The sequence below is a fragment of the Pristiophorus japonicus genome, chromosome 5 (genome assembly GCF_044704955.1).
Source record: "Pristiophorus japonicus isolate sPriJap1 chromosome 5, sPriJap1.hap1, whole genome shotgun sequence".
Classification (NCBI taxonomy): domain Eukaryota; kingdom Metazoa; phylum Chordata; class Chondrichthyes; family Pristiophoridae; genus Pristiophorus; species Pristiophorus japonicus.
The window spans coordinates 185,440,264-185,468,162 of NC_091981.1; the positions used below are offsets into that span (position 1 = coordinate 185,440,264).

General features: G+C 45.3%; 2 protein-coding genes across 7 annotated transcripts in view; one reads left to right on the forward strand and one right to left on the reverse strand.

Annotated features, from left to right (window-relative positions):
* Positions 1–319: 319 nt before the first annotated feature.
* On the reverse strand, positions 320–4,447 carry fignl1 (fidgetin-like 1). Of its 2 annotated transcripts, none has more exons than XM_070881157.1 (2): positions 4,348–4,447; positions 320–3,787 (listed from the first exon to the last, which is right to left on the reverse strand). In XM_070881157.1, exon 2 carries the CDS (start codon positions 3,775–3,777, stop codon positions 1,636–1,638), a length of 2,142 nt encoding a protein of 713 aa, XP_070737258.1. In that variant the 5' UTR covers positions 3,778–3,787; positions 4,348–4,447; the 3' UTR covers positions 320–1,635. The 2 variants fall into 2 exon arrangements, with proteins under 2 accessions (XP_070737258.1, XP_070737259.1); XM_070881158.1 differs by having other exon boundaries at positions 4,311–4,447.
* ddc (dopa decarboxylase) overlaps positions 4,424–27,899 on the forward strand; it is a 307,592-nt gene continuing 284,116 nt past the window's right edge. For 3 of the 5 annotated variants that reach the window (XM_070881159.1, XM_070881162.1, XM_070881163.1), the window contains exon 1: positions 4,560–4,607. The gene's annotated coding sequence lies outside the window, so the exon portion shown is untranslated. Of the gene's footprint in view, positions 4,486–4,559; positions 4,608–14,981; positions 15,006–27,899 lie in introns of those variants that run through there. The other 2 variants (XM_070881160.1, XM_070881161.1) reach the window with 2 other exon arrangements.

Below are 27,899 nucleotides of genomic sequence, written 5' to 3' on the forward strand. Positions count from 1 at the left end.
GGAGGTGCGCCGTTTCTCCAGCATCGGAAACTTGGGCCCTATGTTTCTATTAATATAGATTGTGGAAAGTAGTAGTCTTGACATGGATCCCTGCAGGATTCCACTGGTAATTGATCACCACGTAAATTAACAGCCCTGTGTCTCAAGAACTCAACCAATCCAGGATCTGCCCTCCTATCCCACAAGACTGTCTATCTTATGAAGTGATCTACTGTGTGGCACCTTGTGAAAAGCTTCCTGAAAGTCCAATTACTATGTCGACAGATCTTCATCCACCAATCTAGTTACCTCCTCAAAAAATTCAAACAGGTTGGCAAGACATGACTTTATTTTCAAGAAGCCATTTAGCAAATCTCTAACAACACCTACTCTGTCCAGGTGGTCATACAGGATATCGCTAATGATCCCCAACAACTTTCCAAGTCCCCAATTCTGACTTTTAAAACATTGGTCCATTTCATGGGAATAATCATGGTTTCTTGTGAGATATTAAATATATAAACCAGGGTTCACTTAACCCATCTCTAAGTTCTGTCAGCACCCTGTGGTGAATGCTGAAAGATCCAGTGGCCCGATCAGATGAGACACCTTATTCTTTCCAAGATTTTATCTGCATCCACTTTGACATTGTTGACTTTAGTGCTAATTGTACATTGTATTAATGGTAACTGAGCATCATCTACTGGAATGTACTGATGCAAAGTAACTATTTAAAATCTCTGCCATGTCTTGGGAGTGCCTTCTTATGCCCAACATAGCTTATAAAAAGACTTTGCTATTGCTACCAGTTATCCAGAATCTACTTTCAACTAAGATTTCAGCTGTTCTAATGGCATTTGTGATAGCTGTAGTGGAGCCCAGTATCTATCGCTGTTCTCCTAAGGTTGCTTTTCATTTAATCCATAAAAGTATTTTGCGTTATGTCTGATTAGTCCTTGCACATCACCAGTTAGCCGCTTAGGTTTTGTTTTACCTTTTCCTTTTAACCCGAGACACAAATATGGCTTCTTTTCGCCTTAGAATGGTATTAAAGGCTTCCCATTGTTTATCGATTTTTCTGCTGAACAGGGCTGTGAAATAAACTCATTTCAAATCTTCAACCATTTTTATAAATTCAGCCCTCTTGAAATCCAGAACTACCATTAAATTGTCAATAACTATTGTTTGGGTGATCGGGTTGAATTAAAATATATTGTGGTCATGTGTGAAATTTCTATGGAATGTTAGGTCAAACACAAGGACAAAACATTTGGTAGTAGAAAGCTGGTACTGTAGTTGGGCAGTTACATCTGTACCAACACATCAATACTTTGGCTATATTTCCTAATTGATGATTTTTTTTTAAGTTTAAAATGAAATATAAACGGTAGCTACTTTTTATGCAAGGCATTGTCTGACAGAGGTAATAAAGCTTCTTCAGCCTGAATTATCACAAAGTGCTGTCACTACAGATCAAAGCAATTTAAACTGATTTGAATATAATTATTTTACTGAAAACATTCTTTTTGCAAAAGTCAACTTTAGTGCATATATTTGAGGGAACAAACATTAAAGAACACAAAAGTATTTCTATAAAATGATTTTGAAAGAAGTCAATCCTGTATGTTCCTACATTCCTATGCAGTTTTGCGACAGTCATCGGCCACAACCAAATGTTTTATTCCATTCCTCATACAGCTCGAGGTCTTTCGGAGAGACACTTGGCCTCACATTTACAAAAGCATTTTTAAAGTCTATGAATGCAATAGGCCGTACTTGGTCAGGTGTGATGGTGGAGATATCTGCTATCTGAATGCTACGGATTGGCCCCAACGCTGCCTCACGACAAAGCTGGGTCATGTCAGCCCCTGAAAATCCTTCAGATTGTTCAATGATTAGCTCCAATTCCTCTGAACTCAGGGAACAGTTTTCACGAGACATTAACTTCACTACTATATGCCTCCTTGCTGAACCTTCAGGTAAAGGTACATACAGTCTTTTGACCAGGCGTCTACGAGCTGCTTCATCTATTTCTTGGGGTCGGTTTGTGGCTCCCACCACAAGAATACGATCATCTGCTGAAGTAGCAGCACCATCTAATTGCACTAAAAACTCTGTTTTTATTCTTCGAGAAGAATCATGTTCCCCATCAACTCGTTGAGACAAGAGAGAGTCAATCTCATCAATGAAAATCACCGCAGGCTGGTGGCAGCGTGCTACAGCAAACATGGCACGTACCATTTTTTCACCCTCTCCAACCCACTTGGAAGTTAGTGATGAAGCACTGATGCTGAAGAAAGTAGCTCCTGATTGGCATGCAATGCACTTACCAATTAGAGTTTTACCTGTTCCAGGAGGGCCAAATAAAAGAATTCCTTTGGGCGGACCACGGAGTCCAGTAAAGATATCTGGTCTAAGCATTGGCCAAACCACTATCTCCTTAATTGTTGCTTTAGCAAACTCCAGCCCAGCTATATCATCCCAGTTCACTGGGGGACCATGGTCTATAATCTCACTCATAATGAGTTGAATCATCTTTGGCTCAAAGTTCTTCAAACACTCATCCACTGGTAGAGGGGGTTCAGAGGAACTATTCTCATGAGGCACCGAAGATGGTCCACCATTTTCATCACCATTATCCTGTTTTGATACTGGAGAAACAAATTTGCCAAACGAACCACGAGACCTGACTGTGCCCAATGACCTCTTTGAGCAATTGTATGATGTGGTTACAGGCAGGCGTTGAGACTGATTGCCAAACTTTTTCTGTTGATCAACATGCAGTTGTTCCTTAGCTGTTTTAAAAGTAGTTACACCACTTTCGTCAGCAGCACGACTATCACATTTCATATTTCTGGTCACATTATCAAAACTCTTTTGATTAGAATTAGTCCAGTTTCGGCTTTGAAAGTGACCATAACTTATGTTATTATATGAATCACTGCCTCCATCTCCAGATAAATAGGAAGACGTCCTCTTTGATGTGCTACTGGAAGCTGGTACAAGGGTCAAATTGCTATTAAGAGGCACACACTGTCCAGATACAGTTCCTATTTGACTTGTCTGAGGTGCAGTACAACTTGTCACTTCGTTCAATCCAAACAAAGGGCCACCATCTATGCTTTTAGAAGGTGCTAATAAGAATTTACCTGAAGAACCCAAGGCATTCGTCTCATCAGTCCCTGACTTAGCAACTAATGGATTTTGCACCATGAAGGCAGTAACTGTGGATGAATTGTTTGAAGAATATTCACTAATATTTCTTGAAGGTGCATCAGTGGACAAAATCATTTTTTTAGTTTTAGGAACGGAGCCGTCTGTATTATTGGCAGATGCAGTTTCTACTTTATGATAGCCTGAATTTGCCGTGTGATTGGCTTTCCCGACTACTGTTGAAACATCAGCTACCGAAACCAGCAAATCCCGAGCTTTTTTGCCAGACTTAAACATCTCCTGCACACTTGTTAATTTGAAAATACTGTCTGCAGTCAACGACGACTGCCACCGATTGCTTTCATTTTTTTGACATCTCGACAAACTCAGAACACTGTCAGCATAATTATTCAACCCAATCTCTGCGCTGTCAGAGTCAATAATGGCAGAATATTTTTCACTGCATCTCCTAAACGAGTTGGCAGTGCAGTCTCGAGAGATATCAGAGTTTGCCCATGCGTATTGCAACTGCAGGATCTGTCCGCGATAAGCCTCTGCCTTCTGTCCGGGTGTGCAATTACTGGAGATAATACTGAAATAATGCTTCTGCCAATCACTGAGGTGTAGTGCATCAAAAGGCTGCATTTTACCAAACCTATGCAGAAGAAAACAGAGTTTAAAATAGTTTTAATTTGCCACTAGTTCGTTTTACTGCAGACTTTATAACTAACATTTCTGGAATAAAAAAACATTAACTGCGGTTGAAAATATCAGGGCCAAGATTTGTAGCCTGCGCCAACAGGAGGGGGGAGTGACTTGGTCCAAACCAGCAAACAGCAGCATCTATCTTTGACATTTGTTCTAAGGATCGCTTGGCCTGGCTCAGTTGGCAGCACCGCCCCTCTGAGTCTCGGGCTGTGGGTTTAAGCCCCGGGGTCCGGGTCAGCAATGCTACCAACCAATCACCGCTTTTACATCGGGCCGCGCCGACAGGGGCAGCGGTGTAACTGCAGCCTCACAGACCGACAGAGCGAGACCACGAAACGGCCTGAAGTAAATGGCGGCTTGTCGGTGCACGGGCGGACGGGTCGCCCCAACGGTCACTGACCCCAGCGCGAGCACCAACTCCCAACGGTCACTGACCCCAGCGCGAGCACCAACTCCCAACGGTCACTGACCCTGGCGCGAAAAGCAGCCCCCACAACAGTCACTGACCCTCTGATCCCGGCGCGAGAAACAAACACCACGATGGTCACTGGCTCCCGATTCCCGAGCTCGGACACGGAATCTCCTCAGTTCCTCGCCCTGGGTCGTTTGAAGCCCGCGCGGTTGCCAACGATCAGCCAGAAAGAGGTAAGATGGGAATCGCCGGTTAGCTCTGCGCACAGCGCCATCTGACGGCATCAGCTCCTCTTCACCGCTTGCGCTGCCGGATCTCCCTCCAGGCTGCAATGCTCGGCAATGTCTGTGCAAAAGTAAGAATCAGTTGCTGTTTCAAATCTTTCTCGGGACTAGGGGATATTACCGATGCTATACCAGCATTTAAAAGGGAACACAAAAAGGAAAATAAAACATATGAAAATAAATAGAATAAGCTGTGGCGTGCTTGGTGAACAGCTGGTGGTTAAATGGCAGTGTGATAGTCATGACCTGGCGCAGCGGAACGGGCTGCTTTGAAGTTCTGCTTCTGAAATATTTAAATTAATGTTCCCATTAATCTGCATATGATTCCAGCTGCAGATACCAGCCGATGTTGGCATTCTAAGTTAGGGTTTATCCACTAATGAGGCAACCATGTAATGAACAATCTCCGAGCGTAAAACCAAGCTCAAGTTGAACTGAATGGCCAGGGTGGGGATATGGCGCAAGGGCCATAGTTTGCGGACCCCTGCCTCACGGATAAACACACTGCCTCGTGTTGTTCTAAGGGATTCACACCACACAGGGCTAAGTTTAATATTCGGTCTGTACATTTGCAAAGAATCACATAGAAATAGAAATATTTCACATAGAAATATAAAGCATCCTAATAATTGATAATCAAGGGGCTATTGGGAGGGGGGATCTTAAAACAATCGCTATCACTAGAGAAAAAGAACTAGGCAAACTAATGGGACTAAAGGTGGAGAAGTCCCCTGGACCTGATGGCCTGCATCCTAGGTGGCTGCAGAGATAGTGGATGCATTGGTTGTAATTACCAAAATTCCCTGGATTTTGGAGAGGTCCCAGCGGATTGCAAAACCGCAAATGTAACGCCCCTATTTAAGAAAGGAGAAAGGTAGAAAGCAGGAAACTATAGACCAATTATCCTAACATCCGTCATTGGGAAAATGCTGGAGTCCATCTATTGTGTTCCTAACACAGGGAGGTTAAAATAACAAGTGACCTCAGTCTTTAATAAGACACTTCAGAGTGAGGAACAGGCCTTAGGGGCCAGCTTATATACAGTGCTCCCAAGGGATGCTGGGATCCTCTGGGACTTCAGGGGATGCACTCCCTGGTGGCGGAACATGGGAGTGCATGCTTTACAGATACACAACATCACTCCCCCGCCGCCCGCCCCCACCCGCTCCAAAATCAAAGTGAAAACTATTTACAAGGTGAGGCGGTCGGGAGCCTTTCTTTCCCTGGTGGACCACCTTGGTACAAATGTCTGTTCTGGTGTGTTGGCTGTGCCCTCGCTGGGCTGGCGTGTTGTTGGCTCTGCAGGGCTGCTGGGTGAGCCTGGCCTTGCTGTGCTGTTGGGCGTGATGGGTTCGATTTCCTGGTCCGGTGTGGTGTCGTTGATCCTCTGGGTGTGTGTTATGGGCTCAAAAAGGTGGTGTCTGCTGTGGGTTGTTCAGGGCAGTCTGTGAACCACAGCCTCATTTGGTCCAGGTGTTTTCTGCAAATTTGTCCATTGTCTAGTTTGACTACAAACATCCTATTCCCTTCTTTAGCTATCACCGTGCCCGGAATCCACTTGGGACCATGTCCATAGTTTAGCACATACACAGGGTCATTTAGATCAATTTCCCGTGACACAGTGGCGCGACCATCGTTTACATTTTGTTGCTGCCGCCTGCTCTCTACCTGATGATGCAGGTTGGAGTGAACCAGCGAGAGTCTGATTTTAAGTATCCTTTTCATGAGTAGCTCAGCCGGGGGCACCCCTGTGAGTGAGTAGGGTCTCGTGCGGTAGCTGAGCAGTACTCGGGACAGGCGGGTTTTGAGTGAGCCTTCTGTGACTCGTTTAAGGCTCTGTTTGATGGTTTGTACTGCCCACTCTGCCTGCCCATCGAAGGCTGGTTTAAACGGGGTCGAGGTGACATGTTTGATCCCATTGCGGGTCATGAATTCTTTAAATTCGGCACTGGTGAAACATGGCCTGTTGTCACTGACCAGTATGTCAGGCAGGCTGTGGGTGGCAAACATGGCCCTCAGGCTTTCAGTGGTGGCAGTGGCGGTGCTTCCCGACATTATTTCACATTCAATCCATTTTGAAAAAGCATCCACCACCACCAGGAACATTTGACCGAGAAACGGGCCTGCATAGTCAACATGGATCCGCACCTTTGCCCCGGAAAAGTTTTCAATGCCTGGCTCAAAAGGGTAGGAAATTTGTTAAGAACCCGGGTACATGAGGCCTCATCGACATGTGATAGCGCTCGGATCTCATCCCGGTTCCAACGGATTTTGCCCAGCCAACTCCTTCCAAGCAGTGTGGGGCCATCGCCCAGGACAATCCAGAGTGGCAGTTCGTACACCGTGTTCTCATAGGTGACCTTGACCATGGCACTGCCCAGGACAGTGATAAGCTCTTTGATCTATGTTTCGTATGGATGGGGTTCAGGGCTGGTCTGAATGCCTTGTTGCACCACAGTCTCTTAAACATCTTTTTATTCATGATGGATTGACTAACGCCAGTGTCCAGTTCCATGGCCACGGGTAAGCCATTCCTTTTATGTTTAGCATTATAGATGGACATTTCGTCGAAAATGTGTGCACTCCGTGTACTTCAGCATCTGCCTCCTCTCTCTGAGGCTCGAAATTGCTTTGATCCACCATGAACCGATCTTCCTCTGCCACGTGGTGGTTAGCAGGTTTTGCAGAGCTTGCAGCTTGTTTGCAAGCTCATTGGAGATGCCCCATTGTTCCACAGCTCTTGCAAACATACCCCTTGAAGCGGCATGAATAGGCTAAATGGAAGCCTCCACAACGCCAACAAGGTGTGAATTGCCTTGCATTCATCCTTTGTTGGGGACTCGGAGTCATCTGGGTCACCTGAGGCCTGCTGGCAGTTGCAGACTTGTGGGTTCTGCCCTGTACATTTCTGCTCGCAAACACAGTTGCAGTTAATTAATGAACATTGCTAGCACTTGTGTGCTGAGAGATTTGTTTGGTGTTATCACTGGTGGACATAAACGCCTGTGCTATCGCAATAGGTCGATGTCTCTACAGTCAAAAGTTTTCATAGGATGGTCTCGTGGCCAATGCCCAGTACAAAAAAGTCTCTGAGCATTTGCTCCAGGTAGCCATCAAACTCACATTGTCCTGCAAGTCGCCTTAGCTCAGCAACGTAGCTCGCCACTTCCTGACCTTCAGATCGCTGGCACGTGTAGAATTGATACCTCGCCATCAGCTCGCTTTCCCTCGGGTTAAGATGCTCCCGAACCAGTGTACACAGCTCCTCATACGACTTATCTGTGGGTTTCACCGGAGCCAGAAGATTCTTCATGAGGCTGTAGGTCGGTGCCCTGCAGACTGTGAGGAGGACTGCTCTCCTTTTTGCAGCGCTTCCTTCTCCGTCCAGCTCGTTGGCTACAAAGTACTGGTCCAGCCATTCGACATAGGCTTCCCAGTCCTCACCCTCCGAGAACTTCTCCAGGATGCCCACAGTTTGCTGCATCTTTGCGTTGGATTCGTATTCTCATCGCCAGTTATTGTGTTCCTAACACATATAAGGCTGTACACAGGGAGGTTAAAGTAACAGTGACCTCAATCTTTAATAAGACACTCCAGAGTCAGGAACAGGCTTTAGGGGCCGGCTTATATACAGTGCTCTCAAGGGATGCTGCGATCCTTTGGGACTTCAGGGTATGAGCTCCCTGGTGGCGGAACATGGGAGTGCATGCTTTACAGATACACAACACCATCATTAAGGAAATAGTAGCAGGACATTTAGAAAATCATATTGGAGTCAAGCAGAGTCAGCATGGTTTTATGAAAGGGAAGATGGTCATGATTACTGCATCACTGGGATCTCCCGGCATGCTCTCCTCCCTCCAGATGCGAGACATGAGGTTGTGTATTTGTGCCAGCAGTGCCTCTACGCCATACTTCAATGCCTCATCAGGGATTCCATCCGCACCCATAGCCTTGTTTTTAAGTTGTCCTGTATGGCACAGAGACATGGACCATGTACAATAAACACCTCAAGTCACTGGAGAAATATCACCAACGATGTCTCCGCAAGATCCTACAAATCCCCTGGGAGGACAGCACCAACATCAGCGTCCTTGTCCAGGCTAACATCCCCAGCATTGAAGCACTAACCACATTCGATCAGCTCCGCTGGGCAGGCCACGTTGTTCACATGCCAGACACGAGACTCCCAAAGCAAGTGTTCTACACGGAGCTCCTTCACAGCAAACAAGCCAAAGGTGGGCAGCGGAAACGTTACATGGACACCCTCAAAGCCTCCCTGATAAAGTGTGACATCCCCACTGAGACTTGGGAGTCCCGGGCCAAAGACCGCCCTAAGTGGAGAAAATGCATCCGGGAGAGCGCTGAGCACCTCGAGTCTCAATGCCAAGAGCATGCAGAAACCAAGCGCAGGCAGCAGAAAGAGCAAACCACCCACCCTTTCCCTCAACGACTATTTGTCCTACCTGTGACCGAGTCTGTGGCTCTCATATTGGACTGTTCAGCCACCAAAGAACTCACTTCACGAGTGGAAGCAAGTCTTCCTCGATTCCAATGGACTGCCTATGATGATGATGAAAGGGAAATCATTTTTGACAAATTTGCTTGAGTTCTTTGAGGGTGCAAGGAGCAGGGTGGATAAAGGGGAACCAGGTGATGTGTATTTGGATTTCCAGAAAGCATTCGATAAGGTGCCATATAAAAGGTTACTGCACAAGATAAGAACTCACGGGGTTGGGGGTAATATATTAGTGTGGATAGAGGCTTGGCTAACTAACAGAAAGCAGAGAGTCAGGATAAATGGGTCATTTTCAGATTGGCAAACTGTAACTCGTGGGGTGCCACAGGGATCAGTGCTGGGGCCTAAACTACTTACAATTTACAACTTGGATGAAGGGACCAAGTGTAATGTAGCCAAATTTGCTGATGATACAAAGATAAGTGGGAAAGCAAGTTGTGAGGAGGACACAAAGAGTCTACTAAAGGATATAGATAGACGAAGTGAGTGGGCAAAAATTTGGCACATGGACTCTAATGTGGAAAATGTGAGGTTATCCACTTTGGTAGGGAAAATAAAAAACTACATTATTATTTAAATGGAGAGAGATTACAAAATGTGGTGGTACAGAGGGATCTAGGGGTCCTTTTACATCAAACACAAGTGAGTTTGCAGGTACAGCAAGTAATTGGGAAGACAAATGGAATGTTAGCCTTATTGCAAGAGAAATGGAGTATAAAAGTAGGGAAGTCCTGCTACAACTGTAAAGGGCATAGGTAAGACCACATCTGGAGTACTGCATACAGTTTTGGTCTCCTTATTTAAGGAAGAATATACTTGCACTGGAGGCAGTTCAGAGAAGGTTCACGAGGTTGATTCCTGAGATGAAGGGGTTGTCATATGAAGAAAGGTTGAGCAGGTTGGGCCTATAATCATTGGAGTTTAGAAGACTTAAAAGTGATATACTTGAAACGCATAAGATTCTGAGGGGGCTTGACAGGGCAGATGCAGAGAGGATGTTTCCCCTCGTGGGGGAATCTAGAACTAGGGGCCATAGTTTCAGAAACATAGAAACATAGAAAATAGGTGCAGGAGCAAGCCATTCAGCCCTTCTAGCCTGCACCGCCATTCAATGAGTTCATGGCTGAACATGAAACTTCAGTACCCGCTTCCTGCTTTCTCGCCATAACCCTTGATCCCCTGAGTAGTAAGGACTTCATCTAACTCCCTTTTGAATATATTTAGTGAATTGGCCTCAACTACTTTCTGTGGTAGAGAATTCCACAGGTTCACCACTCTCTGGGTGAAGAAGTTTCTCCTCATCTCGGTCCTAAATGGCTTACCCCTTATCCTCAGACTGTGACCCCTGGTTCTGGACTTCCCCAACATTGGGAACATTCTTCCTGCATCTAACCTGTCTAAACCCGTCAGAATTTTAAACGTTTCCATGAGGTCCCCTCTCATTCTTCTGAACTCCAGTGAATACAAGCCCAGTTGATCCAGTCTTTCTTGATAGGTCAGTCCCGCCATCCCGGTAATCAGTCTGGTGAATCTTCGCTGCACTCCCTCAATAGCAAGAACGTCCTTCCTCAAGTTAGGAGACCACCTCTCGCGGAAGGCCGTGAGCGTACCGGTGGAATAACTGCTATCAATTCCTTGGTGTAGGTGCGCAGCTTTGCCTGAATCGGGATCAGCTTGGGTCGCTGTGTTTTGTCACTCCACAGCCTATCGAATGCCTTCTGGCTCATAACTGATTGACTCGCCCCCGTGTCCAATTCCATGGAGACTGGAGTGCCGTTGAGTTCAACTTTTAACAATATCGGAGGGCTTTTGGTGGTGAAGGTGTGTATCCCATATACGTCCTCTTCATCCTCAGGTTGAGTTGCCTCTGCTGCTCGTTCAGCGTGATCCTCGCTGGATCGGTCGTCCTCTCCTGAGTCACAGGTCATTTGCACATTCGCTGGAGGTGCCCCATTGTTCCACAGCCCTTGCACACACAGGGCTTGAATCGACATTGATGAGTTCTATGACTGCCCCTGCAGCGCCAACATGGTGCTAATGGATACGCATTCACGCCCCACAGCGGACTCTGAGTCACTCTAGGCCTAGGTCTGGCTCTGCCCTGTACAGTTCTGCCTGCTGAAAACATTATTTTGTGCACAGTACTTGCCGGTGAGCTTCGATTCTGTGAAGATATCTGTTTCGTGTTATCGCTCGTGGATATGAAGGCTTGGGCTATCGTGGTGGCCTTGCTCAGATCTAGGGATTCGGCAGACAGCAGTTTGCGAAGAATAACCTCGTGGTCAATTCCAAGCATGAAAAAGTCCCGCAACATTTCCCCCAAGGATCCTGCAAATTCGTACTGTCCCGCAAGGTGTTTTAGGTCAGCGATAAAACTCGGCACGTTCTGGCCCTCGGAGCGATGGTGCGTGTAAAAGCGATACCTGGCCATTAAGATACTCTCCTTCGGCTTGAGGTGGTCCCAAACCAGCGTACACAACTCTGTGTAAGACTTGTCCGTTGGTTTGACCGGTGCCAGCAGATTTTTGAGGAGGCCATATATCGAAGACCCACATACGGTGAGGAGAATAGCCGTGCGCTTGATCGCTGTCTCAGCCATGTCCAGTTCGTTGGCCACAAAGTACTGGGGCTAAGGCACTCAATGAAGGCTTCCCAATTATCACCCTCAACAAATCTCTCAAGAATACCAACGGCAGCCATTACCGCATGAAAGTTCGTGATCCGTTTCTCATCGCCAATTTGTTATGTTCAGAATAAATCCACAGGACTGTATTGTAAGCTCAAACTGTTGTGACCTTAGTCTCTTTTTTCAGACTCCAGACTGGAGAAGCAGCATGATGAATCACCTTTTATACCTGCTTGCCCCAGGGTGCACAGGCGACCCTTAGATCTCCCACAGGTGTGCCCCCTAGTGGCAAGTCTTACATATTGGTGAGGTTTACATACATACATAACAAGGTGGAGATAGACAGATTTTTGAAAGATAAGGGAGTCAAGGGTTATGAGGGTTATGTGCCAGAACATTAGGAGTAGGGTACTCATATCCCTTTTATCCCCTTATCCTTCAATCCTCTATCTAACCTATTTTTAAATGTCGACCTAGGGGAAAAAGTTGGTCTTCGGCGATAGCGCAGAAAGGGTGATAGCACACTCGATTTTCCATTCCATTGATGTCAGATTTGCTATCCTCCATTTCGTGCTACTGCCAAAGACCAATTTCAACACCATGGTCTATGCCACAATCACTAACTCCAGTAGTGCATTCCACAGCCTTCAACCCTCTGTCAAAAGATGTTTTTCCTACTCTCTGTCCTAAATTTCTTACAGTTAATCTTGTGTCTATGTCCCCTTGTTTAAGTTAGCAATTATCAGCCAGAGCAGCAGTGAAAGCTCCAACATATATTCTACAGTCTTCTGCTCTGTTGATCTTGCTCTATATTCCAAAGTGTTTTTATAATTCCTTCACCACATTGTCCACATATTGAAATTCTTGAGTCTACTATAATTCCAAATACATTTCCAAGTTTGCATCTGCCAATTTAAGTTATGATACACATTTTTACAACCAATTTGTAATACAATACTTTACATTCTCCATGTTTTGTCTGCTCAGTTGCTTAACCAATCTAAATCCTTCTGTACATGTTTTGCTGCATCTTCTGTCTCAACCACTCTGCTTATTTTAATGTCATCAGCAAATTTGATATCTAATTTATTAATGAAAAAATAGGGATCGAAACACTATACATACAGTGTTTTGGGGGCATAATCAACTCAATAGCATTTGCTGACAAAAATCAGTGTGGACATGGGTTCCCTCCCGTTTCCTAGTCCCTCCTGCTTCTTCTCAAGTCCACATTTACCCTGTTAGCTCCCACACTACCCTGCTGGCTCTCCTGCTTCTTTCTACCCAAGTCAAGTTACAAATTAACTTGACTGGTGCTCCTCACCCCCCCCCCCCCCCCCCCGCTTCAATGTCTCTAATGGCATCCCAGGCTTGTACACTATAGTTGAGAATTCTTGAGAGAACAGATGTTTCTGCCTCCAGTACACAGAAACCACAATCACTGTCAAAAAAATCAGGAACGACACTAAAGAGAGAAGTACTCCAGTTGGATCCAGCTGAACACAGGTAGAGGTGGGATGTAAAACTGTAGAAGCTCTTCTTGATCAAAAAGACAAAAATTATGTTAAAATGAGAGAAATAGAGAAGATAGTAGTGAGAGAGGGAAAGCAAAACAGCACAGAAGTATGGCAGTCAAAATGATGGAAAAAACACTTTAAGGTTCAATAAAGTCACATGAAAGTGAGGCCAGAGAGAAAAAAAAGACACGTACAGACAAAACAAAAATAGTGCAGCGATTCCACTAGAAAATTTGTACGTATCAATATTAATAATGTTAATTTGTTATATATTTTTAGATTTGTTCTTGTGATGAGGGCAATGCTGACAAGGCTGCATTTATTGAAAATTGTTGTCTTAAGAAGATGATGATAGGCCTTCTATGAACCACTGTCATCCTTGTAATAATGCTGCTCCAACAATGATGTTAGGTGGGGATATCCATAATTCTGACCCAGTAACTAGGGGGCTGAAATTGCCCCTTCCCTTAAGGCCTGTCACCACCGGAATTCGATGACAATGCTGCAGAGTGCAATGGCTTGCCGTGTAATGGACACCATTTTTAAAATTCCGCTCCTGCGGTATCCTGGCGGTGACCCGCTCTCCCCACCCCCACCGCTCCGCTGCTGCCGATCCGTCCTAAGTTTGTCATAAGAGCGAGCACCCCCGATGGCGAAATTCCACTGAAAAAATCTTGTTACCACTGTGTAGTGCCAAAAGCTGCTTTTTTCTGCCGGTGCAGTGAGGCTGTAGTCTTTGCAAAATAGTGGTGCGGTTCCCATTAAAGGGGAGGACCTACTGCTGCTGCTGTCATGTTTGTTTGTCGGCCGATTGCATGTCAGGCCAAAAATTATGCCCCCAGGTTTGGCCGGGCCTGCCAACAGGCAGCCTGGCACCCCTTTAAGTGAAGGGGAGAACCATTGTGACGCGGCGCCATGATGATGCAATCAGCATTATGCTAATGACTGACAGCGGCGCCCCCCCCCCCCCCACTTCCACCTCTCTAGTGTGTTCACCATCGGATTTCCGCCCCATTATGTCTGCCAAAAAATAAAGCCAAAGAGCAGAATTTTGCTCAAGAGTCCACAGCATGCACCACACCGGTAAACACGAGAAACAGGGTAGTTGTGCCCCGTTTCCAGCGATGGGCAATTTCAGCCCCTATTTCCAAGTTAGAATCGAGGTGATGGTGTTCCAACAACATTTTTTATTATTCGTTCTTGGGATCTAGCTATCGCTGACAAGGCCAGCATTTATTGCCCATCCCTAATTGCTCTTGAGAAGGTGGTGGTGAGCCGCCTTCTTGAACCACTGTAGTCCCTGTGATGAAGGTCCAGCTGTCCGTCCGGTTTTATTCTTATTATTGTTTTCCGCAGTGGTTTGTTACAACTGAATGGTTTGCTAGGCCATTTCAGAGGACAGTTAAGAGTCAACCACATTGCTGTGGGTCTAGAGTCAAGTATAGGCCAGACCAGGTAAGGATGACAGATTTCCTTCCCTAAAGGACATTAGTGAACCAGATGGGTTTTATGGTCACCATTACTGGTACTAGCTTTTTATTCCAGATTTATTTAATTAACTGAATTTAAGTTCCCCAGCTGCCATCGTGGGATTTGAATTTGCGTCTCTTCTTGGTAGTAGAGGTTGATTGGAGGGAGGTGCTGTTGAAGTAACCTTGGTGAGTTGCTACTGTGCATCCTTTAGATCATACCTTTGCAGCCATAGTGCGTCGGTGGTCAAGGGGTGGATATTGAGTCCAGTGAGCAAACTGCTCTGTTCTGGATGGTGTCAAGACTTCTTGACTGTTGTTGAGCTGCATCCTTCCAGGTGAGTGGTGAGTATTCTATCACATTCCTAACAACTTTGTAGCTGGTGGACAGGCATTGATAGATCAATAAGTGACCCACTTGTTGTAGAGTACCCAGCCAATGACCTGTTCTTATAATCATAATCATTAATATGCTCATCCAGATCATGATGTTGAGGGTGGCGGACTCAGAAATTATAGTACCATCAAAGGCCATGGGGAGATGGCTGGGCTTTCTCTTACACTTATAGGTAGGTGTATAGTAGTCCCGAAATTGGAAGACTCTGCTTCCAGTATGGAGTCTCATCAGTGGAAGCGCAAATTGGAGGATCAAACACAATAGTTAGTGTGCCTGATTTTTTTAATGGTTGGTAAATCGGGAGCAAACAGAAAAATAACACCTGCATTTAAGACTTTTTGGTCGAACCTACCTTATGGATTAATTTATACCTTATTTACCACCTATCTTATGGATTGACGTAATATTAATAGTACCAGATTTTTTTGTTTTAAGATAAGTATATCTGTCTTAAAACATTTATAAAATTATTTTAATAATGTTCTACATGAAACTTTGACTAATACTAATAGAATAACAACTCTGTTGGGATGTGTTGCTTGCTAAAGTTGTAAAAAATATTGAACTATATTATATGATTCTTAAATATTTAGTTTTATTTAACATAGTTCTGTCTATCATTGGTGTCAACCCAAGAAAAGCAACCTGTGAAGCTGCTCTCAATGACCTTGTTACCAACCAAAACCTATTAAAAAAAATTGCAATAATAGACAAGGCACTTATACCGTCAGTACAATTACACCCTGGAACTTGACAACTGTATGCAGCTGCTAATAATTAGTATTTCAGTGATGTGAAATGCATTTAGCACAGGGCATAATGTACAGCTCCATGAACTCCAATAATATAACAAATAAAGATCTGAAAAATACCAGACTCCTTATGATCATGTTTTAGTTAAACAGGATTAATTTTAAAGGTACCATGAATTCTAATCTTTTCTTCATTCTGAAAGTAACAAAATGTTTCTGAATTGATTTATTTATTCGCATGTCAGACAAAGTAATATTTCTGCAACAAAGAACAAATATTCCTCTTCATAATTCCCAGGGAACCTCAGTCCCAGACATTACAGAGAGGAATAAAGGGCGGAATCTATAATATTGCATCTCTACCCCCACTACATTATCCTAAATGGGAAGACATGGGCTCCCGCTGCAATTGGTGCAGTCCCAGCATTGCTAGGGTAATGAGGCAGAAGGAGAAATTCTTGGCCCTCCCATCTCTATTTCCTACAATACATCAATGAGAAATGAGCCAAAAAGGAGCATCACTTTAGGTAGCTTACTTTTTTCGCTTCCCCAACATAACCCTTGTGCCTTGGGGTTTCTTGCTGCTGTTGGCTTGAGGCTTCTTGGTCCCCTCCTATTTCTCATCTACATGTTGCCCCTTGGCGACATCATCCAGAAACACTCAGTTTCCACATGTACACTGACGACACCCAGGTCTACCTCACTACCACTTCTCTCGACCCCTCCATAGTCTTTAAATTGTCAGACTGCTTGTCCGACATCCAGTTCTGGATGAGCAGAAATTTTCTCCAGTTGACTATTGGGAAGACCAAACCCGTTGTTTTCGGTCCCTGCTACAAACACCGTTGCCTAGCCACTAACTTCAACCCTCTCCGCAACTTCTGACTGAGGCTGAACCAGACTGTTCGCAACCTTGGTGTCATATTTAACCCTGAAATGAGCTTTCGACAACATATCCATAGAATAATTAAGAGCACCTATTTCCATCTCCGTAACATCGCCCGTCTCCGCTGTTCCGCTCATCCGCTTTTGAAGCCCTCATCCTTGCCTTGCCTTTGTTACCTCTAGACTTGACTATTCCAACGCGCTCCTGGCTGGCTTCCCACATTATACCTTACGTAAACTAGAGGTGATCCAAAACTTGGCTGCCTGTGTCCTAACTTGCACCAAGTCCCGCTCACCCATCACCACTGTGTTCGCTGACCTACATTGGCTTCCAGTTAAGCAATGCCTCGATTTCAAAATTCTCTTCCTTACTTTCAAATCTCTCCATGGCTTTATCCCCCCCCCCCCCCCAATCTCTGTAATCTTCTCCAGCCACACAACCTCCCCGAGATGTCTGCGCTCTTCTAATTCTGCCCTCTTGAGCATCCCTGATTATAATCACTCAACCATTGGTGGCTGTGCCTTCTGTTGCCTAGGCCCCAAACTCTGGAACTCCCTGCCTAAACCTCTCCACCTCTCTACCTCTCTTTCCTCCTTCAAGAAGCTCCTTAAAACATATCTCTTTGGCTAAGCTTTTGGTCACCTATGCTAATTTCTACTTATGTGGCTCGGTGTCATTTTTATCTCGCCTTGGGACGTTTCACTACATTAAAGGCGCTATATAAATAGATATTGTTGTTGTTGCTGCTCTCTAGCAGCAGCAAGAAAGTTCTGAGGCCATCAGCTAGAATCACAACTGGAGATATCACAGCTGTACCTTTTTTGATCACTGATTTCAGATGCAAGGCCTTGCCAGAAGATGGGCCTACACTGGAGGTGCATCTGGGTCATGCTGATGACCAGGAAACTACATTTGGGCACAGAGAGGCATTCAGGCATATACTGCACCTGTCTTGCTCCCAGGTGCTGGGGAGATGAAAATTATATGTCAGTTATATGAACATCAATATTACTAATTATGGCACAATGTAGTGGCACTATTACATTATAATACTGCTGTGAGTGGCAGGTCTGATTTCAGCAGCAGCACTGTTATATAAACAAGGTGGTGTGGCTCCCTGCAGTGAACAAGATAAGAAGGTTTTCTCAGGTTCTGGAGCTAGAAGCTAAGCATAATCATCATTGGCAGCAGTTGCTGCCATTTTATCGGGCTAAGGACCTACAGATCAGCAATGCCCTGTGTTGACCTTGTCGAGCTTTCTGATGAAAGTTCGCACCCAAAATTTTATTCTATATTTCTCATGATGATTAACTGCTCTGCATGTGCAGCATTTCTTGTTTTATTCCGTGATGGCTCAGTGGCCAGAAAACAAAGTAATGTATTATGCCCATGAAAAGACTAGTATGTGGCAGTCATGTGTAGAGTCTGCTGTGTGATACAAATAGAACAGATTCCACAACGTGAGGGACACAAGTATGTTACAAAAGTGCTTCTCCTTGAAGTGATCCTAAAATATAAAGTGGACAAAAAATTTCTGAGCTATTTTTACAAAGACATGTTTTCTATTGCAATGCCACTCAATAGATACACTCATAATAGTAAACTCTTCATATTCAATGACTATGAAATCGAAAAACAGTCCATGAAGGAATTATGTATACTTGTGAACAACTATGTATTATTATACAGCTCATTTTAGTTTGAGCTATGTCTGCCTGTATTTTCCACTGGATGGCAATCTTACAGCTCTCATGTATAATCAATCAGAGTACTTGAATTAAGGAGGGGAAGATCAACCATTTCCTCACTCAATACCCACAGATTCCTGTTGGAAAGGGTATATGTTGGGTGATGATATGATCAGGTTCAAATATCTGGTCTCTTGTGGTTGAAAAAACTCCCATCAGCCTTTTACATACATAATGGCCACTTGGGAAAGTTATTGAAAGGCTTTGTGGCATCCATAGAAAAACACCCAGCGGAGGAAGAGAGAAAAATCAGTCTGAAATGTAATGTCCATTTTCTGCTGTGAATTATCATTGCTGTTGGCCCCAGGCAATAAAACAATTGTATCAATAAAATAAATATATAGGGCCCAAACATCTGCAGACGTTCAATCCGAGAGGAAGTGGCAGGATGTGCCTGCTGGGAACCTCCACCCCTATCCCCACTGCAAGATCTGGAGGAAGTTCGCTATTTTGAATAACCTTGGCAAGCACCTGTGCCACGATGATCATACCTCAGGCGCCTGCCATAATGTAGGGCAGGGGGCGTCGATGACAAGAGAATAAGCACTGGTCAGCCTCTCTGTATCCCCCAGATGCTCAGACAAAAGGTCAAAATTTCCAAGGGCCTATGAATGGACTGATCAGGCCTGTAACCAAAGATAAGTTTTCAAGGTCTAGGGTAAGACCCAGGCCCAGACGGGCTACACATGCTGAACATGAATCTGGTGTGCCTCCTTTTCACCTGACGTACTGGCTACCCAGCCGATCCCAGGCCAGGATTTTATCAATTGGGTGAAAAAAGGAGACCTTAGAAACTTGAATAAGATGGGATAGTAAAACAAAATAATTAAAGATGATATTGGCAGTAGATCACTCTACCCTTGCTGCCCTTTTTTGTAGCAGTTGATGTGTTTAAGTTTGGAACAAGTAAAATTAAGAAATGAATCATCATTCCAGTTTTCATTAGATTTAGCAATTATCATTTCATGTACCAGAACCAACGAAGACATTTATGTTATACCAATTACAGCTTCTTTTAAAATCACAAGTTGAAATAATTGAATCTTTCAGGTTGACTTGAATACAAAATGCACAGCACATTGTTTCTTAGTAACTTCATCTTATTTGCCTATGTATTCTTTAAATATATGATATTAATAGCAAATCATTTAAAATGCAAACTGTTGTGTGCATAGTAAATAAGCTTGTGTTTTTCTCTCAGAAATAGATATGCCGTCCAATTTTCAAATATGTTTCATCTGGAGTAATATCGGTTACCACATATATCTATTTTCCTGCTCTTGCAGGTTTTACATTCAATGCACATGATTTGAAATTTAGTAATGAACCTTAAACCCACAGACATGCTATATACATATAGGCAAAACATTTTCATTAAAGTTGGCTTTAAACTTATTTTTACAAATAGCATGTACAGGAACTATTTGGGAAATGGATGAGAAATCCTGATGTGCTTTACATAGGGCAATTCCTCAGGTAATGAAGCAGTCCATGCCCACATGCAGCAAGACCTGACAAACATTCAGACTTGGGCTGATAAGTGGCAAGTAACATTCGTGCCACACAAGTGCCAGGCAATGATCATCTCCATTAAGAGTCCAACCACCTCCTTTGACATTCAACGGCATTACCATCAACGAATATTTTACCATCAACATTCTGGGGACAATGTTCCCGATAAGCTGCGATGGTGTGTGACAACTCAGCCATGCAGTGATCTGCAGGTTTCGCGTAGGCCACTCAGCAACTTTATAAGGAAAAAAGCGTGCATGCGCGGTGATTTGAATGGGCCGTTCAGCCCCTTAAAGGAGCAGCACACCCAACAAAAATTAGCAGGAACGTTGCCTGGGGTCACCATTGACCAGAAACTTAATTGCTCTAGTCACATAAATACTGTGGCTTCAAGTGCAGGTCACAGGCTGTGTATTCTGCGGTGAGTGACTCACCTCCTGAGTCCTGACTCCCCAAAGCCTTTCCAACATCTGCAAGGCACAAGTCAGGAGTGTGATGAAATACTCTCCACTTTCCTGGATAAATGCAACTCCAGCAACACTCAAGAAGCTCGACGCGATCCAGCACAAAGAAGCCCGCTTGATTGGCACTCCATCCACCACTTCAAACATTCACTCCCTCCATCACTGGCGCACCATGGCTGCAGTGTGTACCATCAGCAGTCGGGTGTCCGGGGAGTTCAGGAGGCGGGAGTTCGAGGAGGCAGCGGCCTATAAAGGCTCAGCAGTCGGGTGTCCGGGGAGTTCGTGAGGCAGGAGTTCGAGGAGGCAGCGGCCTATACAGGCTCAGCATTCGGGTGTCCGGGGAATTCGTGAGGCGGGAGTTCGAGGAGGCAGCGGCCTATAAAGGCTCAGCAGTCGGGTGTCCGGGGAGTTCAAGGAGGCAGGAGTTCGAGGAGGCTGAGATTAATTTTATAAAATCTAATTTCATACCAAGTTATAAAGGAGGAGATGATACTAATTCTTAGAATTTTGATTTATTAACAAACACCAAATAGTGAATCAATTAAGTTTGGGCTGAAAGTTTCCGCTGTCCCTGACGACTACATATGCGGGAAGTGCATCCGTCTGCAGCTCCTGACGGACCGCAATGCGGCACTGGAGCCGCGGGTGGATTCACTCTGGAGCATCCACGATGCTGAGAATGACGTGAATAGCACGTTTAGCGAGTTGGTCACACCGCAGGTAAAGGGTACTCAGCCAGATAGTAAATGGGTGACCAGCAGGAAGAGCAGTGTAAGGAAGGTAGGGCAGGGGTCCCCTGCAATCAACCCCCTGCAAAACAGATACACCGGTTTGGGTACTGTTGAGGGGGATGACTCATCAGGGGAGGACAGCAGTAGCCAAGTTCATGGCACCGTGGGTGGCTCTGCTGCACAGGAGGGTAGGATAAAGAGTGGGAGAGCTATAGTGATAGGGGATTCGATTGTAAGGGGAATAGATAGGCGTTTCTGCGGCCACAACCGAGACTCCAGGATGGTATGTTGCCTCCCTGGTGCAAGGGTCAAGGATGTCTTGGAGCGGGTGCAGGACATTCTAAAAAGGGAGGGTGAACAGCCAGTTGTCGTTGTACACATAGGTACCAACGATATAGCTAAAAAACGGGATAATGTCCTACAAGACGAATTTAGGGAGCTAGGAGCTAAATTAAAAAGTCAGACCTCAAAGGTAGTAATCTCAGGATTGCTACCACTGCCACGTGCTAGTCAGAGTAGGAATCGCAGGATAGCTCAGAAGAATACGTGGCTTGAGGAGTGGTGCAGAAGGGAGCGATTCAAATTCCTGGGGCATTGGAACCGGTTCTGGGGGAGATGGGACCAGTACAAACCGGACGGTCTACACCTGGGTAGGACCGGAACCAATGTCCGAGGGGGAGTGTTTGCTAGTGATGTTGGGGAGGAGTTAAACTAATATGGTAGGGGGATGGGAACCTATGCAGGGAGGCAGAGGGAAATAAAAGGGAGGCAGAGGCAAAAGATAGAAAGGAGAATAGTAAAAGTGGAGGGCAGAGAATCCCAAAGCAAAAAAGAGAAAGGGCCACATTACAGCAAAATTCTAAAGGGACAAGGTGTGTTACAAAGACAAGCCTGAAGGCTTGGTGTCTTAATGCAAGGAGAATCCGTAATAAGGTGGACGAATTAACTGTGCAAATAAATGTTAACAGATATGATGTGATTGGGATTACAGAGACGTAACTCCAGGATGATCAGGGCTGGGAACTCAACATCCAAGGGTATTCAACATTCAGGAAGGATAGAATAAAAGGAAAAGGAGGTGGGGTAGCATTGCTGGTTAAAGAGGAGATTAATGCAATAGTTAGGAAGGACATCAGCTTGGATGATGTGGAATCTATATGGGTAGAGCTGCAGGACACCAAAGGGCAAAAAACGTTAGAGGGAGTTGTGTACAGACCTCCAAACAGTAGTAGTGATGTTGGGGAGGGCATCAAACAGGAAATTAGGGGTGCATGCAATAAAGGTGCAGCAGTTATCATGGGTGACTTTAATATGCATATAGATTGGGCTAACCAAACTGGAAGCTACACGGTGGAGGAGGATTTCCTGGAGTGCATAAGGGATGGTTTTCTAGACCAATATGTCAAGGACCCAACTAGCGGGGAGGCCATCTTAGACTGGGTGTTGTGTAATGAGAGAGGATTAATTAGCAATCTCATTGTGCGGGGTCCCTTGGGGAAGAGTGACCAGAATATGGTGGAATTCTACATTAGGATGGAGAATGGAACAGTTAATTCAGAGACCGTGGTCCAGAACTTAAAGAAGGCTAACTTTGAAGGTATGAGGCGTGAATTGGCTAGGATAGATTGGCGAATGATACTTAAGGGGTTGACAGTGGGTGGGCAATGGCAAACATTTAGAGACCGCATGGATGAACTACAACAATTGTACATCCCTGTCTGGCGTAAAAGTAAAAAAGGGAAGGTGGCTCAACTGTGGCTATCAAGGGAAATCAGGGATAGTATTAAAGCCAAGGAAGTGGCATATAAATTGGCCAGAAATAGCAGTGAACCCGGGAACTGGGAGAAATTTAGAACTCAGCAGAGGAGGACAAAGGGTTTGATTAGGGCAGGGAAAATAGAGTACGAGAGGAAGCTTGCAGGGAACATTAAAACGGAATGCAAAAGCTTCTATAGATATGTAAAGAGAAAAAGGTTAGTAAAGACAAATGTAGGTCCCCTGCAGTCAGAATCAGGAGAGGTCATAACAGGGAACAAAGAAATGGCGGACCAATTGAACAAGTACTTTGGTTCGGGATTCACTAAGGAGGACACAAACAACCTTCCGGATATAAAAGGGGTCGAGTAAGAAGGAGGAACTGAGGGAAATCCTTATTAGTCGGGCAATTGTGTTGGGGAAATTGATGGGATTGAAGGCCGATAAATCCCCAGGGCCCGATGGTCTGCATCCCAGAATACTTAAGGAGGTGGCCTTGGAAATAGCGGATGCATTGACAGTCATTTTCCAACATTCCATCGACTCTGGATCAGTTCCTATGGAGTGGAGGGTAGCCAATGTAACCCCACTTTTTAAAAAAGGAGGGAGAGAGAAAACGGAATTATAGACCGGTCAGCTTGACATCGGTAGTGGGTAAAATGATGGAATCAATTGTTAAGGATGGCATAGCAGCGCATTTCGAAAGAGGTGACATGATAGGTCCAAGTCAGCATGGATTTGTGAAAGGGAAATCATGATTGACAAATCTTCTGGAATTTTTTGAGGATGTTTCCAGTAGAGTGGACAAGGGAGAACCAGTTGATGTGGTGTATTTGGACTTTCAGAAGGCTTTCGACAAGGTCCCACACAAGAGATTAATGTGCAAAGTTAAAGCACATGGGATTGCGGGTAGTGTGCTGACGTGGATTGAGAACTGGTTGGCAGACAGGAAGCAAAGAGTAGGAGTAAATGGGTACTTTTCAGAATGGCAGGCAGTGACTAGTGGGGTACCGCAAGGTTCTGTGCTGGGGCCCAAGCTGTTTACATTGTACATTAATGATTTAGACGAGGGGATTAAATGTAGTATCTCCAAATTTGCGGATGACACTAAGTTGGGTGGCGGTGTGAGCTGCGAGGAGGATGCTATGAGGCTGCAGAGCGACTTGGATAGGTTAGGTGAGTGGGCAAATGCATGGCAGATGAAGTATAATGTGGATAAATGTGAGGTTATCCACTTTGGTGGTAAAAAAAGAGAGACAGACTATTATCTGAATGGTGACAGATTAGGAAAAGGGGAGGTGCAACGAGACCTGGGTGTCATGGTACATCAGTCACTGAAGGTTGGCATGCAGGTACAGCAGGCGGTTAAGAAAGCAAATGGCATGTTGGCCTTCATAGCGAGGGGATTTGAATACAGGGGCAGGGAGGTGTTGCTACAGTTGTACAGAGCCTTGGTGAGGCCACACCTGGAGTATTGTGTACAGTTTTGGTCTCCTAACTTGAGGAAGGACATTCTTGCTATTGAGGGAGTGCAGCGAAGATTCACCAGACTGATTCCCGGGATGATGGGACTGACCGATCAAGAAAGACTGGATCAACTGGGCTTGTATTCACTGGAGTTCAGAAGAGTGAGAGGGGACCTGATAGAAACGTTTAAAATTCTGACGGGTTTGGACAGGTTGGATGCAGGAAGAATGTTCCCAATGTTGGGGAAGTCCAGAACCAGGGGTCACAGTCTAAGGATAAGGAGTAAGCCATTTAGGACCGAGATGAGGAGAAACTTCTTCACCCAGAGAGTGGTGAACCTGTGGAATTCTCTACCACAGAAAGTAGTTGAGGCCAATTCACTAAATATATTCAAAAGGGAGTTAGATGAAGTCCTTACTACTCGGGGGATCAAGGGGTATGGCGAGAAAGCAGGAAGGGGGTACTGAAGTTTCATGTTCAGCCATGAACTCATTGAATGGCGGTGCACGCTAGAAGGGCTGAATGGCCTGCTCCTGCACCTATTTTCTATGTTTCTATCACATGGATGAACTTCAGCAATTGTACATCCCTGTCTGGAGTAAAAATAAAACGGGGAAGGTGGCTCAACCGTGGCTAACAAGGGAAATTAAGGATAGTGTTAAATCCGAGGAAGAGGCATATAAATTGGCCAGAAAAAGCAGCAAACCTGAGGACTGGGAGAAATTTAGAATTCAGCAGAGGAGGACAAAGGGTTTAATTAAGAGGAGGAAAATAGAGTACGAGAAGAAGCTTGCCGGGAACATAAAAGCTGACTGCAAAAGCTTCGATAGATATGTGAAGAGAAAAAGATTAGTGAAGACAAATGTAAGTCCCTTGCAGTCGGATTCAGGTGAATTGATAATGGGGAACAAAGAAATGGCAGACCAATTGAATAAATACTTTGGTTCTGTCTTCACGAAGGAAGAGACTAATAACCTTCCAGAAGTACTAGGGGAGTGAGGGTCTAGTGAGAAGGAGAAACTGAAGGATATCCTTATTAGGCGAGAAATTGTGTTAGGGAAATTGATGGGGTTGAAGGCCGATATATCCCCAGGGCCTGACAGTCTGCATTCCAGAGTACTTAACGAAGTGGCACTAGAATAGTGGATGCATTGGTGATCATTTTCCAACAGTCTATCGATTCTGGATCAGTTCCTATGGACTGGAGGGTAGCTAATGTAACACCACTTTTTAAAAAGGGAGGCAGAGAGAAAGCGTATATTATAGACCGGTTAGCCTGACATCAGTGCTGGGGAAAATGTTGGAATCAATTATTAAGGATGAAATAGCAGCGCATTTGGAAAGTAGTGATCGGATAATTCCAAGTCAGCATGGATTTATGAAGGGGAAATCATGCTTGACAAATCTTCTAGAATTTTTTGAGGATGTAACTAGTAGAGTGGACAAGGGAGAACCAGTAGATGTGGTTTATTTGGACTTTCAAAAGGCTTTGGACAAGGTCCCACACAAGAGATTGGTGTGCAAAATCAAAGCATATGGTATTGAGGGTACAATACTGACGTGGATAGAGAACTGATTGGCAGACAGGAAACAGAGAGTCAGGATAAAGGGGTCCTTTTCAGAATGGCAGGCAGTGACTAGTGGAGTGCCGCAGGGCTCAGTGCTGGGACCCCAGCTCTTTACAATATACATCAATGATTTAGATGAAGGAATTGAGAGTAATATCTCCAAGTTTGCAGATGACACTAAACTGGGTGGCGGTTTGAGCTGTGAAGGGGACGCTAAGAGGCTGCAGGGTGACTTGGACAGGTTAGGTGAGTGGGCAAATGCATGGCAGATGCAGTACAATGTGGATAAATGTGAGGTTGTCCACTTTGGGGGCAAAAACGCGAAGACAGAATATTATCTGAATGGCGACAGATTAGGAAAAGGGGAGGTGCAACGAGACCTGGGTGTCATGGTTCATCAGTCATTGAAAGTTGGCATACAGGTACAGCAGGCGGTGAAGAAGGCAAATGGTATGTTGGCCTTCATAGCTAGGGGATTTGAGTATCGGAGCAGGAAGGTCTTACTGCAGTTGTACAGGGCCTTGGTGAGACCTCACCTGGAATATTGTGTTCAGTTTTGGTCTCCTAATCTGAGGAAGGACATTCTTGCTATTGAGGGAGTGCAGCGAAGGTTCACCAGACTGATTCCTGGGATGGCTGGACTGACATCTGAGGAGAGACTGGATCAACTGGGCCTTTATACATTGGAGTTTAGGAGGATGAAAGGGGATCTCATAGAAACATACAAGATACAAGGACGGGATAGGTTAGATGCGGGTAGAATGTTCCCGATGTTGGGGAAGTCCAGAACCAGGGGACATAGGGCCCAAGTTTCCACATGATTTGCGCCTGATTTTTAGGAGCAACTGGTGGAGAACGGACTATCTTAGAAATCGTAATTCTCCACATTTTTTTTCTGCAGTTCTAGTCAGGTAGAACAGTTCTACTTTGGAACAGAATTTTTTCTTCAAAAGGGGGCGTGTCCGGCCACTGACGCCTGATTTGAAAGTTTCCACAGTGAAAACGTACTCCAAACTAAAGTAGAATGGAGCAAGTGAAGATTTTTGTCGAATTGAAAAACCTGTTCTACACATTAAAAAATCAGGCGCAGGTTACAAATTAGGCGTCCAGAACGAGGTGGCGGGGGGGGGCGGAAGGGAACTCATTAAATTCTACAATAAATCCTTATTTATACTTCTACAAATATTATACAAATAAATCCAACCTGAATAAACATTTATAAGCAAAGAAAAGATTAAATAAACCATGTTCCTACCTGTGTGAAAGTGCTTCAGGCACGGAGAATTCTGCAGGCATTTGTTCCCGCGGGGGGGCGGGGGGGAGGGGGAAAGGGAACAGCCGCTTCGTTCCCGTGGAGGGGAGGGGGTGAATTAAACAGCCACTTCGTTCCCGCGGAGGGGAGGGGGTGAATTAAACAGCCACTTCGTTCCCGTGGAGGGGAGGGGGTGAATTAAACAGCCACTTCGTTCCCGTGGAGGGGAGGGGGTGAATTAAACAGCCACTTCGTTCCCGCGGAGGGGAGGGGGGTGAATTAAACAGCCACTTCGTTCCCGCGGAGGGGAGGGGGTGAATTAAACAGCCACTTCGTTCCCGCGGAGGGGAGGGGGTGAATTAAACAGCCACTTCGTTCCCGCGGAGGGGAGGGGGTGAATTAAACAGCCACTTCGTTCCCGCGGAGGGGAGGGGGTGAATTAAACAGCCACTTCGTTCCCGCGGAGGGGAGGTGGGTAAGGGAACAGCCGCTTCGTTCCCGTGGAGGGGAGGTGGGGAAGGGAACAGCCGCTTCGTTCCCGCGGAGGGGAGGGGGGGAAGGGAACAGCCGCTTCGTTCCCGCGGGGGGGCGGGGGGGGAGGGGGGGAAGGGAACAGCCACTTCGTTCCCGCGGAGGGGAGGGGGGGAAGGGAACAGCCGCTTCGTTCCCGCGGGGGGGCGGGGGGGGAGGGGGGGAAGGG

What these genes read in the sequence shown, in the direction of transcription:
- fignl1 (XM_070881157.1), bottom strand. Translation starts at nt 3,777, where the DNA reads ATGCAGCCTTTTGATGCACTACACCTCAGTGATTGGCAGAAGCATTAT.